Source organism: Phocoena sinus, chromosome 19 (assembly GCF_008692025.1).
Source record: "Phocoena sinus isolate mPhoSin1 chromosome 19, mPhoSin1.pri, whole genome shotgun sequence".
NCBI classification, from domain to species: Eukaryota; Metazoa; Chordata; class Mammalia; order Artiodactyla; family Phocoenidae; genus Phocoena; species Phocoena sinus.
Genome location: NC_045781.1, coordinates 16,326,978 through 16,343,986, shown reverse-complemented (window position 1 = coordinate 16,343,986; position 17,009 = coordinate 16,326,978). Strand labels below are relative to the sequence as shown.

Below are 17,009 nucleotides of genomic sequence, written 5' to 3'. Positions count from 1 at the left end.
AGAACCTCTTGCTGGGCATCTTGGCCTTTGGCGAGAGGTCTGGAAACGGCGCCCCTAGCCAGCGTCTGCGTCTGGGTGAAAACTACATTACCCAGATGTCTCTGCGCTGCGCGCCTACGGCGCTGGGCCAATGAAGGCCGAGGAGAAGGACGCTCTCATACTTTGCGAAACCTGTCAAGGAGGGACTTCCGGCGTTCCCCCGGCGGCGGTCATTTTGGTGACCGTGGGTCGGTCGGCTTGATCCGGTTATGCAGCTCTTGGTCCGGCCCGAGGTAAAGTGAGCGGGAAGGGGCGAGAGAAGACGGTGTCTGCAGCTCATAGAGGCGGGTCTGTGGCTCGGGGAGGGCGCCGCCTGGTGTGACTCCGCCCGGGGGCTGGGGTAGGGGTTTGGCTGAGCCCGCGGCGCCCGGGCTTGGTCGCCCGACTCTCCCGGCTTCGCTACGCTACAGGCTCTCTGGCGGCTGTGCTGAGGGACCCAGCAGAGGTTGATGCTCTGTGCCGCAGGCCTTCACCTGCCCAGACCCCCACCTCCGAACCCTAAAGCTTCGAATGAGGGGCGCTTGCTCAGGTCACTTTAGGTTGTCCCTTTTAAGACAGTGGAGCGTTCCTGGGTGGAGTCCCCATTTCTGACAACCAGTGTAATGAGTAGAGGGACCAACATGTGCAGAGCCATGGAGGTGCGATAGAGGAGCATTCGGGAAACCTGGGGCGAGTCTCCTTATGGAAACATTGTGAGCGGATGAGCGCTATGTGGAATGGTAGTTGCCCGAGCAGCTGGGCCTGCATTCTGAATACGCTGGTAGCCACGGAGAGTTGTGAGCAGATAGACTAGATTTGAGCTATAATTCTAAAAGTTTCCTAAAGGATGCTGAGAGATCAAACTGCGTGCGGGGTAGAGGGTAGGGGTGGGCAGTTAAGGATAGTGGATATGGGGTGACCTTGTGGAGGCTACTGCAAACAGACCAGAATTACCATGGAGGCTGGACCGGAGAGGTGGCTGTAGAGTGGGGAGAAGTGATCCAATTATGAGACTTTTTTTTTTAAATAATTTATTTTGGCTGCTCTAGGTCTTAGTTACGGCATGTGGGATCTTTGTTGTAGCATGTGGGCTCTTAGTTGTGGCATGAGAACTCTTAGTTGCGGCATGTTTGCAGGATCTAGTTCCCCGACCAGGGATTGAACCCAGGCCCCCTGCATTGGGAGTGCGGAGTCTTAACCACTGGGCCACCAGGGAAGTCCCTATGAGAAGATTTTAAAGGATAGGAAAACTAGCATCCACTCAGCCCTCTTTCCCCATTTTTAACTAGGAGTTTATGAAACAACCACTCATTTCAACACCGAGAGATCAGTATTCTAAATGTGTAGGTATAGGTAGGCATTTCAATTCAACACTGAAATGTATGAATTTAACAAGTTTATGCAAACACTTAATATTTGGTTCACACCTTAATATACCATAAATCAGTATATTAAGACACTAAAAAGTCTTAAATATTACATTTTCTCAAATACTCAAAAGGTAAATATAACACACATCTAAAATTTCAAAATCCATTAAGTCATTTGCACTGAAAACATTGACAAAAGCCTCAATTCTGTGGATGGTAGTTATAGCTCGTATTTAACACTTGACATACACTAAGGCATATGATACCAACATTAGCCCTATAAGGTTGGTACCATTTTTATGCCCATTTTAGAGATAAAAACACTGAGGCACAGGAAGATTGAGTCCTAGTTTAAGGTTACACAGCTAGTAAGAGGCAGCACCAAGGACTGAAGCCCAGAAGTTAAAGTCAGGTCATCTTGCTTCAGGGTAGGCATAGGAGGTTGGATCAGCCCTTGAGACCCCACCATGGATGCCCTTCACTCATAGTCTCACTCTTCCTACAGGTTTCCATGGCTTCAGAAACACTTAATGAGCTATGCATAGGTAAGTAAAGATTGGCTCAGGCCCTCACTCTCCCCATCTCCCACTCATGGTCTCTGGGATGTGTCCTGGGACCCCCTGCCTGCCACTCTACTGTTGTCATTGGTTCTGAGGCCTCTCCTCAGACTCAAGACCCTGAATCCAGGCCACGGGTTATATGGAGGGGTCCCTGGTTTCTGGCCACTAATAGTCTGTCCTGTAGAAGGTATTAAATGTACGGGAATCACCATGTGCAAATGCTCAGAGGTGAGACTGAGTGGCAACCGCAGTTCTCCATTACGTCTTATGGGATCAGAGAGCCAGGGTGCAGGAGTCAGGCCTGAAATGGCAGGCTGAGGAACTGTGCCTCTATTCTGGGGACACTGGGAGCCATGTAAGTTTTGGAGTAGAAGAGGGTCTGAATCAAGTGTAAACAGACTTTCTCTGATCGCAGAGTAGAGAGCAGACAGTAGGAGTGAGGGAGGCTTCTGCAGTACTCTAGATGAGTGTGGTGACAGCTGGACCAGGTTGGTGGCTGGATCAGGGTAGTGGCTGTGGATGGGGGTTTGTGGATTTGTTTTTTTTTTTTTTGCGGTATGCGGGCCTCTCACTGTTGTGGCCTCTCCCGTTGCGGAGCACAGGCTCCAGACGCGCAGGCTCAGTGGCCATGGCTCACGGGCCCAGCAGCTCCGCGGCATGTGGGATCTTCCCAGACAGGGGCACGAACCCGTGTCCCCTGCATCGGCAGGCGGACTCTCAACCACTGCGCCACCAGGGAAGCCCTGTGGATTTGTTTTTAAAGCAGGTCCAACAAAACTTTCTGACTGGAGAGGGCAGTTGTCTAAGTTGTGGCCTTTGCAGCTGGAAGGAAGGAGATGCCATTAACTGGAATGGGGAAATCACTTGTAGGCGTAATTTTCAAGAGGGAATATTAGGAGTTAGATTTTGGCCATGTTGAGTCTGAGAAGCAGAGACCCCGCCCCCCCCCCCCCCCCCCCAAGTGGAGGCATTGAGTGGAAAGCTGGACACAGGTCTGGATTTCAGGGGAAGAAATCAGGTTGGAGACACCACAAGCTGGTGGCCTGTGTGTGGACTGGGGTGGAGCTGTGAGTCATTTAGTAGGTGGAGTCTTCAGATCATGGTGACAGTGTTGTTAGGGGACGAGGAAGAGGAGGGCCAGATTGGAGGACTGGGCCTCTCTCTGGAGCACCTGAATGGGGCTGGTGCACATCACAAAGGCAGATGAGGGAGAGTAGCGGCCGTGCGGGAGGAGGTAGGTGTAGGGGAGAGGTGGGTCTGGTAGGGGACCAAGGCTTCCAAGGGGGAGTGCACACGATGTGGATGTGGGAGCATAGCAGTAATGGAGGTGAGATGGCAGTGAGGCCGAGGCCTACTCCCCCCTCTAAAAGCACGCTAGAGTTTTGTGACCTTTGGTGAGGCCTGCAGGGCTTCACTTAGGCTGGCAGATAAGCTCAGGGGCAAATGGGTCAGCTGGGAGAGTAGCTAGGCCTGGGCTGGGGGATGGGAGGTTCTGGGTTTTGAATGAGGCTTGACTGGAAAGAGGAAGGCTGAGACTGGTGAAGGGATAGCATGTGTAACAGCAGTAAAGAGAATTTAAAGTATGTGGCACCTGCATGTGGCTCTAGGTGGCTGAAGCTGAAGCAAGGAAAGGGCATGGTGGAGAGGACTTTAAAGCAGGGCTGGGGCTTCCCCTGCCAGCGTGGGCCATCAGGGCTCTGGGGCAGGGTGGATCGTAACTGCGTTTGGCAAGCACTCTCAGATGCCTTGTGCAGAGTGGCATGTGGGGAGGCCAGGGAGATGCCTTTAGTGTGGGCTGAGGTGGAGGAGGTAGCAGTGTTGGTGGGGGGTTGGAAATGTGGGGGAGGTGTTGTCAATGGAGTGGTGTGCTCAGTGGGGAGAGTGAGAACTGAAGGTCCCAGGGACTTGGTCCCAGCAGCTTAAAGGAAGAATACTGAGCCCATGTTTGGTGTGTCTGGGAGGCATGATCTGGGAACCCTTGCGGAACTTGCTGGCAAGAGTGGAGGTGGAGACTTTCATGCCATACCCAGTGCTTGGATGGCATTTATTTGCCCACATGTCTATTGTGGATGTGGGATGGCACATTGATCAATAGGAAAGAGAATGCTGGCACCAGTGGCATCTGGGCCTCGTATATCCTGAGTTTTGGAGCTGGAGAGGAGTGGGGGCAGGGAGTGGATGTCTGGGGGACTAACTGAGGGTCCTGGTGAGAGAGGCTGCTCAGGGACGTTGCCTTCCCCATTATGGTAGGGCACTGTAACCTTTGAGGATGTGGCTGTGGACTTGTTTTAGGAGGAGTGGGAGCTTCTTGATGGGACTCAGAGACTCCTGTACCATGATGTGATGTTGGAGAATTTTGCACTTGTAGCCTCACTGGGTAAGTCCCTCACACTCAGCCAAGTGTCTTTGACTGGGTTCTTTCCTTCCTTGTTTCTCCAGGGGCCACTCTTTCCTTCACACAGCCAGGCTGTGGACATTGCTCCCTTCCTGTGTTTTCTTTCGTAGGTGCTGTGGGTGCCAGGCTTGGCTGAGTGTACTTTCCCATCCTCTCCCAATCATCCTTCAGCATCCCTGAAGCCTTTCAGGGAAGGATATGGGAGTAGGAAGTCTGCAATGAAACCAGTGGATCCCAAAGACTTGGTCACCCTGGCAGAGTGACTGTCCAGATATATTGCAACTCTCTGCCCCAGGTCTGCCCCCTTCCCTCCAGCTGGCATTTCCTCATGCCTGACTGTGCCAGGAATTGCAGGCACCAACATGGTCACTACTTGTGGGGACCACTGGGCTGTTCCTATAAGATACTCCTCCAGGTTTCTTTTTGTAACATTAGTTTTTTTCCCTGTGTTCATGGGGTGGGTTGCTCTGCACCAGTGTTGTCTACTCACCTGCCTTGTCTTTCACTTAGGACTTGTGTCTTCCAGGTTCCATGTAGTTGCCCAACTGTTGTTGCAGGGAGAGATGTGGGTGCCTGACAGGGCAGGCCTGACTCCAGCCATAGCAAGAGGGCCCTGGAGGGGGACTGGCCTTGGGAGGTGGGACCTGAGGGATGGCTTCATGTCAGGGCTGGGTTCACATCACACCAGGAACCTCTCTGGTGCCCATTGTTGTTTTCATGCCAAGGTCAGGGGCCATAATTTACTTCTATCTTTTAATCTCCATTCTTGACAATTTGCCCCTTTATCATTTCTAATCTGACTTCTGGCCAGGGCTAATCCATGCCTGTCTGGCCTTCAGGTCTCCCCTGTTCCTCTCCACGGCTCCCTCAGAAGGGCTCTCCAACATTGAGCTACACATAATGTATTGGTGAGATGTAGACATATTCTAAGCAGTACATGAACACCAGCTACTTGGTTGCAGTTGATTTCCCCTTTTGTTCAGTGTTCATGTCACTAGCAGACAAGCCCCTGCTGAAAGCCATTTGCAGAGAAGTGAGTTGGGAGACCCAGTCTCTTCTTCCTGTACTGCATCCCACCTGTTTCCTTGCCCATAGTAGACCTCCCCATTGTATGATCTTGCCAGGCTCAGAACTGCACAGCAGACCCTTTCTTACCTCACTTCAGCCCCTTTGTCCTTCCAACAGTCCTATGTACTAATTCCTGGGTTTGTAAGAAGTACATTTGTGATAGGGCTGCCCCCTCCCACCAGAGGCTGCATGCTTTCAGATTGTTGGTTTTGAATGAAGGATGAGGAGGCACTTTCTCAAGGCGTGTTACAACTCAGGACTCCCAAGGCAGGTCCAACCACCCAGAAGGCCTACCCTTGTGGGATGTGTGGCCCAGTCTTGAAAGACATTTTGTACCTGTCTCAGCAGCAGGGACTATACCCCAGGCAGAAACTGCACATGTGTGCAGCATGTGTGAAACAACTCTGGTTCAGTGTAAGCATTCACCAGCAACAGAAGCAGCACAGTGGAGAGAAACACTTCAGAAGGGTTGAGGACTGGCTTTTGTTTGTTAAGAATTGCGGAGTCCACATGTCAGAGAATCCCTTTATGTGTGGGGATTGTAGGAAGGACTCCTGCCCAGCTTGGGCCTTCTCCAGCACCAGACCACTCACAGCAAGGGGAATTCACCTAGAAGCACTGAATGCAGGGAGACTTTTCGCAATGGAGAAGGGCATTATAGGTGAATGTGGGAAAGCCTTTAGCCACAAAAATAAGTTCGTTGAACACCAAAGAGTTAACACTGGAGAAAGACCTTATCAGTGCGTTGAATGTGGAAAATTCTTTAGGCACAACTCTAGACTTACGGTACAGCAGAGAGTTCACATGGGTGTAAGGCCTTATGGGCACAGTGAATGTGGGAAAGGCTACAGCAGAAGTTCCCACCTTGTTTGGCATAAAAAAGTTCACACTGGAAAAAGGCCTTATGAATGCAGCAAATGTGGGAAAGCCTATAGCAGCAAACACTTGTTCAACACCAGAGAGTCTACACTGGAGAAAGGCCTTATGAGTGCAGCAAATATGGGAAACTGTTTAGCCGTAACTCCACGCTTATTGTACATCAGAGAGTTCACAGTGGAGCAAGGCCTTACGAATGCAGCAAATGTGGGAAAGCCTTCAGCTATACACACAGACTTGTTCAACATCAGAAAATTCACAGTGGAGAAAGATCTCATGAGTGTAGTGAATGTGGTAAAGCCTTTAGCCAGGAATACAGACTTGTCCAGCACCAGAAAATCCACACTAGAGAAAGACCTTATGCATGTAGTGAATGTGGGAAACGCGTTAGGCGAAGCTCTGGCCTTATTGAACATCAGAGAATTCACACTGGGGCAAGACTTTATAAGTGTAGTGAATGTGGAAAATTCTTTAGCCACAAAATCACACTTGTTTGGCACCAAAGAATCCACACTGGAGAAAGGCCTTGTAAGTGCACTGAATGTAGGAAATCCTTTAGCCAAAGTTCTGGCCTTATTGTACACCAGAGAGTTCACACTGGTGAAAAGCCATACGAGTGCATAAAATGGGAATTGTTTTAGCCAAAGATCCAGCCTTTTACACCAGAGAGTTAACACTGGCAAAAAGCCTTATGAGTGCAACGAATGTGGGCAACCCTTCTGCCTTAAACCCACACTTGTTCAACACCAGAGACTACACACTGGAGAATGGCCTTATGAATGCAGTGAACGTGGGACATTCTTTAGCCACAAGTCCAGCCTCATTAAACATCAGAGAAGTCACATTCTAAAAAAACCCTTAAGCTAGTGGCCTTTTCTCATTTGTTACCAGAAAGTTCAAACTGGAGAAAGGCCTCTGCAGTGCAGGGTGTTTGCTTGGTCAACGGGAATGACACCAGGGAGAAGTTCTGACAGTAGTCTTTATAAAGTAGCCATCAACCAAAAGTTGTATCTCACACATCTGAACATCCACAGTGGGGAGATTTCCTATGAGTGCCAGTTATGTGGGAAGCTCTCAGGACCTGTATTGCAGTTTGACCTGCTCAAGGCCCTTGCCTGAGTTAAATCACTGCCAGTACCTGTGGCAGAAGCCATCTCGCCTCTCCCTTCTGGCTTATGTGCATCAGGTTACCCAGTGTGCCCAGGGAAGGCAGACCTCTGTACTCCCCCCTTCTCTGGAGGAAATCATGAGTGGTCTAAGGTCATTGGAGGCATAATTACATTCACACACTGGGTGTGATTAGAGTTGGGGGGAGCGAGCTAAAGAGGATGTACCCCATCTGAAGTGCTTCCAGAAATATTCTGCTCACTAAAGCTGTGAGGGATGAGCATGTATAGATTCTCAGGACTTCTAGATTTACATTTCTTCTATGGACAAGGTCACTGGCAGAGCAAATAATCTTAAAGCTTTCTGGATTCCTGGGGCTACTTGGGCTGTTTACCTCAAAGCCACTTTTAGACAGGCAAGAAAATGGAGACTGAGAGAAGAGGGATATTGTAGTCCAAGAATGTGACTTTTGTGACTCACAGTCTTTATTGCTTGCTATTCTTTCCTTCCATTGAGGTAGGGGTGTCCCACCAGAGGGCTGAGAATAGTTATGGTCAAGTCAATATGTTTGTCAAATATTCCAGTTCTTCAAGAGAAGCAGGAGATTCAGATTTTTTGAAAGCTGGATTGAGATATAATTGATGGGCAGTAAACTGTGTACATTTAAAGTGTAAAATGTGATGTTTTGTCATGTACGGGCATTATACATATATGATTTAATGATATTTAACAAATTCATCACCCTCCAAGTTACCTTATTCTCCTTTATAATCCCTCCTGTCCTCCCGCCCTAGCTCCCCATTCTCATGTCTTTCACTAAAAACTTCCAATTCTAGAATTTTGTATAAATGGAATAACAAGATGTTTACTCTTTGCCTTTTTTTCCCTCCACATATCATAATTATTTTCAGGTTTCTCCATGTTGCATGTATGGGTACTTTATTTGCTTCATTAGAGAGTAGTATTTACTTGATGGATATATCACAATTTGTTTTTCTATTACTCTTTTAATGGACATTTGGATTGATACTAGTTTGGAGTTACTGCAAATAAAGCTGCTATGGACATTCAGGTACTAGGCTTTCTCTTGGGTTTGTCAACTTAAAGAAAAACACAACATAAGAGTTGTGAGTTTAAGTTTTATTCAGGGTCTTACTGAGGACTGTAGCCCAGGAGACAGCTCTGAGGAACTGCTCCAAAAACGTAGGGGAGGAGCCAGTATATATACGAATTTTTTGGCTAGGAAATACATGTAGTCAAGCATACATCTTGGTAAAAGATTACTGCTAATCACAAAGAACAGATATCTCAAGTTAATGATTTTAGTGCTTTTCTATGTATGAGAAGATGCAAGAATCTGGGGTCACTAAAGTTCTTCCTGAGATATGCATCTAATTATCTAGGGGACCATTTATCCAAAGCACAGAGTGACTCATCCTGTTTTTTCATCCTGAATTTCCCTCAAGGTACACTGCTGGTGCTGACTGCAGTGGGTTGTGGCTTAACCCCTGTGTAACTGGATGATGAGTGATGCTCTTTGTTCTTTTTTTTGTTCATGTTCCAATACTTAGGAGTAAAAGGCTTGAATGTCTCATTTGTGCCCAGAGCATTTTAATTTGTGCAGTGACTGAGTGCTAACACAGAGATGTTAATACCATTGAAAGATTTTAATTTCCCAAGGGAAAGGACGCATAGGGCTACATGGATATCACCACTGTTGGTCAGGAGGCAGAAAAGAGTGAGGGGAAGGCAGAGGCCACAGCCTTTATTGGGGTTTTCGTGGGAGGAGCAAGGCAGAGTAAACAGCTTAGGATTGGCTAGTTTGAATAATGACAGCAGGTTTTGGACTAGAGAACTGGTCTCAGATTGTTTGGTACCTGGCCTTGTGTTGATTTAGGGCAGGGGAAATATTGGCTTTGTGTGTGACTTGGTGGTTGGGGCTGTAGATTTGGATCAGTTGGTTTGTACATTAGAGACGTACTTCTGGCTAAACCCTTTGCTGTCTCAAAAATGGGATAGTCCTGGGAGGGGTGGTCTCTCCAGCAAGCTTTTTAAGATGTCAAAACATCAAAAAATATAGAAAATAAAGAACATGATAAATACACTGAGTCAAAGGGTAAGTGAATGTATATCTTTTTATAAACTGACAAACTGTTCCAAGGTGGTTATACCATTTTACATTCCCACCCGCAGTGTATGAGAGTTTTATTTGCTCTATATTCTTACCAGCACTTGGTGTGGTCAGTGTTTTTGATTGTAACCATTTTCCTTAGGTGTGTAGTGGTATTTCTCTGTGACTTTATTTTGTATTTCCCTAATGGCCAGTGTTTAGAATTTTTACATGTGCTTGCTACCATCCCTCTGTTTTCTTTGGTTAAGTGTTTGTTCAGATCTTTTGCCTATTAAAATCTTTTTCTGATACATTACTGATTTTTCAGATTTCTTAAATTCTAGATTCAAGTCCTTAATTAAGTATGAGATTTGCCAGTACAGTTTTCTAGCCTGTGGCTTGGTTTTTCATTCTCTTAACAGTTTTTCCTATGGCAGAAAATTGTAATGTTGATAAAATAAAGTCCAATATATTGTTTTTTTCGTTTTATTGAACATGTGTTTGGATTGTATGTAAAAAGTCTTTGTCTAACCCATGGTAAGAAGATTCTCTCTTATGCTCCCTAATGGAGGTTTTCAGTTTTAGGTTTATAATCCATTTTGAGTCAATTATAATGCACTGTGTAAGGTTTGGAGTCAGAGTTCTTTAAAAAAAAAATGATATTCAGTTGCTCCACAACATTTGTTGAAAGAACTATCTTTTCTCCACTAAATTGCCTTTACACATTTCTCAAAAATCAGTTGCTCTTATATGTGCTACTCTTTTTCTGTACTTTTTTCATCTATATTTTTGCAAATATCTTAGTCTTAATATAATTTTATAATATGTCTTGAAATCATGTAATGCAGTCCTTCAACTTTGTACTTCTTTTTCAAATTTCTTCTTGCTATTCTGAATCCTTTGCATTTCCATATGAGTTTTATTTATTTATTTTTATTATTATTTTTTTGCGGTACGCGGGCCTCTCACTGTTGTGGCCTCTCCCGTTGTGGAGCACAGGCTCTGGATGCACAGGCTCAGCAGCCATGGCTCACGGGCCCAGGCACTCCGCAGCATGTGGGATCTTCCCGGACCAGGACATGAACCCGTGTCCCCTGCATCGGCAGGTGGACTCTCAACCACTGCGCCACCAGTGAAGCCCTGAGTTTTATTTTATTTTTTATTTTAATTTTTCTGTTTATTTTGTATTAGGGGAAGGGGATATTGTTTGTTTATTTTCTGGATAAGGTAAAAGAACTGTTAAGGTTGAGGTCTTTGTACAAGGGATCTGGCAGGATGGGAGGGTGCAGGTCAGTCCATGTGCCAGGAAATCCAGAGAATCTGTCGTAGCTCAGACTCAGGCCTTTTTCAAAAATAGGCAGAGAGAGGAGTTAAGCTTTGAGCATAGCAAAACTAGCTGGCACCTCAGTTGTCACCACAGAAGTTTCCTTGACTTGGGCAAAAGGAGTCCCTTTCTTTTCCTAGTCCAGGAAATTCCACTAAACCGTTGAGAATTGTGTATGTGTGTGGAGGCTGACATCTTACTTGATATCTTCCTCTGGGAGTAGAGATTTTGTTCCTGAGAGTTTCTGAATTCTGGATGGATCAAGTAGGGAGAAAATAATAAATGATTCAATTCTGCTTACCTAGGTATAATTTACAAATTGCTGTAAATCTTTTTTTTTTTTTTTTGCGGTACGCAGGCCTCTCACTGTTGTGGCCTCTCCCGTTGCAGAGCACAGGCTCCGGACGCGCAGGCTCAGCGATCATGGCTCATGGGCCCAGCTGCTCCGCGGCATGTGGGATCCCCCTGGACTGGGGCATGAACCCGTGTCCCCTGCATCGGCAGGCGGACTCTCAACCACTGTGCCACCAGGGAAGCCCACCTCAATCATTTTTAATTAATTTGAGTCCTCTTCCTTTTTTCCTTGTTAAGTCTGCGTAAAAGTTTGTCAGTTTTATCTTTCAAAAAAATCGACTCTTGGTTTCATTGATTCTCCATTGTTTCTGTATTTTACATATTCACTTTGTTCTTTATCTCCTTCCTTTTGCTAACTTTGGGTTTAGTTTGTTCTTTTTCTAGTTCTTAGAGTTGAAAAGTTAGATTGTTTATTTGAGATCTTTTTTCTGATGCAGGCATTACTCACTATAAAGTTCCCTCTTAGCACTGCTTTTGCTGCATCCCTTAGTTTTGGTATGTTTTGTTTTTATTTTCCTCTGTTTCAAGGTATTTTTTCAAATTTCCCTTTTGTTTTCATCTTTGGTTATTTTATATTATATGTTTAACTTCCACATGTTTTTGAACTTTTCAGTTTTCTGTTATTGATTTCTAGTCGATACCTTTGTGTTTAGAAAAGGTACTTGGTGTGATTTCAATCTTTTTGAATTTGTTGAAACTTGTTTTATGACCTAACATATTATCTATCCTGGAGAACATTCCATGTACACTTGTGTATACACATTCCATGTGTATAGTTCAAGTGCAATGTTTTGTTACTGATTTTCTCTCTGGATTTTCTATTCACTGTTGAAAGTAGGGTTGAAGTCCCCTTGTATTATTGTATTGTTGTCTATTACTCTCTTCAGTCTGTTACTATTTGCCTAATATATTTAGGTTCTCCAATGTTGGGTGCATATATATTTACAGTTATTATACCCGCTTAATGAATGAACTGAACTGTTTACTATTACATAATTAACTTCTTTGCTGTTAAACTTTTTGAATTAAGGTCTTTTATGTCTGATACAAGCGTATTTGCCTGTGCTGTCTTTTAGTTTTCATTTGCATGGAATATCCTTTTCCATGTCTTCACTTTGAGCCTATGTGTGTCCCTGAAGATGAAGTGAATCTCCTCTCTGCAGCACCTAGCTGGGTCTTGATTTTTTTTTTATCCACTCAGCCATTCTGTGCCTCTTGATTACAGAATTTAATACATTTATATTTAAGTAATTATTGATAGGGACTTGCAGTTGCCATCTTGCTTGCAATTGTTTTCTGGCTGTATTGTAGTCCCTTTGTTTCTTTTTTCCTCTCTGTTGCCATCCTTTGTGAATTTATGATTTTCTGTAGTGGTATACTTTGAGTCTCTTTATCTTGTGTTTATCTACTATAAGTCTTTTTTTTGTTACCTTGAGTGTTATGTGAAATATCTTATTGCTGTAACAGTCTGTTTTAAGCCAATGACAACTTAACTTTGATCGCATAAAAAAACTCTACCCTTTTACTCCACCCAACCATCATTATGCTTTTGATGTCACAATTTGTATCTTTTAATATTGTGTATCCATTACCAAATTTTTGTAGCTATAGCTATTTTTAATGCTTTTGTCATGTAACCTTTATACTACAGTTAAGTGTTTAACACACCACCATGATACAATATTAGAGTAGTGTGACTCTTAACTATATACTTACCTATACCAGTGTGTAATACTATTTTCATATGTTTTTCTGTTTCTACTTAGCAACTTTTTCTTTCAGCTTGAAGAACTCATTTCAGCAGTTCTTGTAAGGCAGTTCTAGTGGTCATGAACTCCCTCAGCTTTTCTTTTTTTGGGAAAGTCTATCTTACCTTCATTTCTGCAGGACAGTTTTGCTGGGTAAAGTATTCTTGGTTGACAGTTTTCTTCTTTCAGCACTTTGAATATATCATCTCATTATCTCCTGGGCTGAAAAATTCTGCTTAGATATCACTGATAGACTTATGGGGGTTCCTTTTTTTTTTTAAGTGTTATATCCTTTTAAAAATATCTATCTATCTATCTATCTATCTATCTATCTATCTATCTATATTTGGCTGCACCAGGTCCTAGCCGAGGCACACGGAATCCTTGCTGCTGTGTGTGGGGTCTTCTTTGCAGCATGTGGGATCCTAAGTTGTGGCGTGTGGGATCTTTTACTGGTGGCATGTGGGATCTTCAGTTGTGGTATGAGAACTCTTAGTTGCGGCATGTGCGATCTAGTTCCCCGACCAGGGGTAGAATCCAGGCCCCCTGCATTGGGAGTGTGGAGTCCCAGACACTGGACCACCAGGGAAGTCCCTGGGGGTTCCTTAATATGAAAGAAAATTTTTTTCTCTTCATGCTTTGAAAATTCTCACTTAGTCTTTGATTTTACACAATTTTATGGTATTTTGGAGATGACTGTTTTAGAGTGAAATGTTTTGGTTTACCTATTAGCTTCATGAACTTGGATGTCAGTATCTCTCCCCAGGTTTGGGAAGCTCTCAAGACATTTTTTTTTTTTTTTTTTTTGTGGTATGCAGGCCTCTCACTGTTGTGGCCTCTCCCGTTGTGGAGCACAGGCTCCAGATGCACAGGCTCAGCGGCCATGGCTTACGGGCTCAGCCGCCCCGCGGCATGTGGGATCTTCCCGGACCGGGGCACGAACCCGTGTCCCCTGCATCGGCAGGCAGACTCTCAACCACTGCGCCACCAGGGAAGCCCCTAGACATTATTTCTTTTAAAGAGTCTTTCTCTCTCTCTCTCTTCTTCTGGTATTCCAATGATGCATAGATTGCTTCTCTTAATGGTGTCCCATACGTTCTGTAGTTCTCAATCTTCTTCTTCATCCTTTTTTATTCTTTTTTTCTCTTTCTCCTTCTGATAGGATAATTTAAAACAATCTGCCTTTGAGCTCACCAGTTCGTTCTTCTCCTTATGCTATTTTGATGTTAAAGCTCTCTATTGAATTCTTCAGTTCAATCATTGTATTATTCAGCTCCAAAACTGTTTGGTCTTTTTATTTAAAGCTCTCTATCTTTGTTGAACTTCTCGTTTTGTTCTTGTATTGTTTTCCTGATTTTGTTAAACTGTTTAGCTGTTCTCTGATAGCTCTCTGAGCATCTTTAAATCAACTATTTTGAATTGTCAGGCAATTCATGTAGCGCCTTTTTTGTGTGAGTCAGTTACAGGATGTTTACTGTGTTCCTTTGGTGGTATCATGTTTCCCTGATTCTTCATGACCTCTGTAGCTTTGCATGGGTGTCTGTCCATTCGAAGAAGAAGTCACTTCTTCCAGACTTTATGGACTGACTTTGGAAAGGACAGAACTTCACCTGCAGGTGGAGGCATGCTGGAACATGTTGAGACCCTGTTTCTAGTGCTGCAAGGCATGAAGTGTGAATATGTGTGTTGTCTCTGGGTCTGGGTGGGAGTGGTGACTCTGGCTTAGGCTGCTGGGGTACAAGGCATCAGCAACTTCATGGTCATTGGTGAGTGATGTAGGGGGTCCACAGAGGCTGCAAGGATTTTTGGGGTCCTCAGCAGCACCGCCAGGTCCAGTGGCTAGGGAACAAGGCATGGAGCAGTGGTAGCCAGAGCTGGTGGTGTGTATATGCTCACCTGTGGGGGCCAGCTGCAGGTGCATGTAAACTGTCAGGGGCCAGTTCCAGACACATGCGTAGCAGTGGGGGCCAGGGTCAACTGTGAGTGCAGTGGCAGTGTGCACAACCAGGGCTGTTGTGTCTTGCCATGGGTGCATGTAGCAGAGGCCTGGGGTTAAGAGTTAGGCTGGGGGTATGCAGGCATACAGCTAGAGGGGCTAGCTGAAGGTGAAGCCAGTAGTGCAGGTCAGTGACAAGAGATAGGGTCAAATCTGAGGCCACAAGGAGCTGTGGAGGCCCTGGCTGTTGACATGCACTACTGTGGCTGCAGGATCTCACCAGCCATGTGCCACAGCACTGTAGGCCAGTAATGGGGGTTTGGGCCAGGCAGTGCATGTACATAGCTTCAGGAGGCTAGTTGTAAGTAAGCCCAGTGGTGTAGGCCTGTAACAGGAGATAGGGCCTAATTCAGGCCTACAAGCAACTGCGGGGGCCTTGGCTGTTGGCATGCCCTTCGGTAGCTGCAGGATCTTGCTACAGGTGTGCACAAAGCAATGGAGGCTATTGACAGGTTTCAGGCAGGCAGTGTGTAAGTGCACAGAAGGAAAGGCTAGCCCTGCACATGTGCATGGCAGTAAAATTCATTTTTACTTACCTGATTGGACCCCTTCATTAGCCCATAATTTTTCTTAAGACAAACTTCAGAATTCTTGGTCTGTCCCAAGTGCTTATCCAGAACCATCTGTCGATTTTCTTTCCAGTTTCATATCGTGCTGTCCTACCCAATGTCTCTATTATTCTCAAAACATCAGATTTCTACCATTACCCTGAGGCTGCACAAGACTTCCATGAGATTCTTCCAGTTGGTTTTCCTAATGTCAGAAGCACCTGAACTATGCTTAGAAAATCCATCAAACTTTCATAGTGAGAGGCTTCTTTCAGATCTCCAAACAAAAAATTTTCCTCTACCACACTATTTCAGAATTTCGTGAATTTCTTCATTGAAGAACCTAGCATAGTTAATTTGAGTAATCTTTATATAATTAATTATATGCATAATGTTAGCGTGTACATCTGTTACAGGATTTATGAGTTCTGGGACATTATTTCTCCATCCACTGTTCATTGAATCACAGATTCCTAGGGAGAATCTGAAACTCCTAAATATTAACAGATGATGGAAAGAATGACTGAATGCCCTTTAGAGAACAGAGTCATACAGTTACAGTTTCACCGTCCAGGAAGCAAAGCAAAACTGAGAGACATGGGTATCACTGACAATGACTATAAAAGGGCCAAATGTGGGCTTCCCTGGTGGTGCAGTGGTTGGGAGTCCGCCTGCTGATGCAGGGGACACGGGTTCGTGCCCCAGTCCGGGAAGATCCCACATGCCGTGGGGCGGCTGGGCCCGTGAGCCATGGCCGCTGAGCCTGCATGTCCGGAGCCTGTGCTCCACAACGGGAGAGGCCACCACAGTGAGAGGCCTGTGTATCGCAAAAAAAAAAAAAAAAAAAAAAAGGGGGGGCCTCATGGCTTCAACCTATGTAGGACGAAGATGATGGTGACACTACCCCAGACGATGGGGCCCAAACACATAGTCAATTGTAAAGACTATAACTGTAAGTAGAGGGCTTAGAAATCTGTCTGGAAAGAGTAAGGAACATACCCATAATTTATTATTACACTTAAGCTTTGGCTGTTCAATGTACTACTTTCATAGGAACAAAGGTATCAGCAAGAGATTAAAGATCCAGCAAATAGAGGAAGCCAATGCACTTCTGGGAGCCAGTCTGAGCTCCATCCTCCCTGACTTACTGGGGAAAAGCTTAATACCCTGGGAGCCACTCATAAGGCTGGTCGTGCTGAGGGGCACCCCTGTGCCCACTCTGTGAAAATACAAGTTGTCATCCTGGAAATACTTTGATCCAAATGCTGCCACTCTCTGAGGCTACCTTGCCTTGTGTTCATGTCACATATATTCTTTCCACATTCCTTTTTCTGCCTCTTAAAGTATTGACTTAGGTCTTTTTTTTTTTTTTTTCCCGGTAGGCGGGCCTCTCCCCATTGTGGCCTCTCCCGTTGCGGAGCACAGGCTCCGGACACGCAGGCTCAGCGGCCATGGCTCACGGGCCCAGCCGTTCCGCGGCATGTGGGATCCTCCTGGACCAGGGCACGAACCCATGTCCCCTGCATCGGCAGGCG

At 45.4% G+C, this 17,009-nt stretch overlaps 1 protein-coding gene and 1 long non-coding RNA gene across 2 annotated transcripts in view; both read left to right on the top strand.

The window, feature by feature from the left end:
- The first annotated feature begins 227 nt into the window (after positions 1–227).
- LOC116743908 overlaps positions 228–17,009 on the top strand; it is a 31,184-nt gene continuing 14,402 nt past the window's right edge. The window contains exons 1-2 of the long non-coding RNA XR_004346918.1: positions 228–272; positions 1,894–1,933. This is a non-coding gene — a long non-coding RNA (uncharacterized LOC116743908). The remainder of the gene's footprint in view (positions 273–1,893; positions 1,934–17,009) is intronic.
- On the top strand, positions 3,252–10,448 carry LOC116743906 (zinc finger protein 132-like). Its single transcript, XM_032613034.1, is given in 3 exon segments — positions 3,252–4,325; positions 4,454–6,351; positions 6,354–10,448. Coding segments are annotated over 2 exon segments (1,302 nt in total). The 5' UTR covers positions 3,252–4,325; positions 4,454–5,624; the 3' UTR covers positions 6,929–10,448.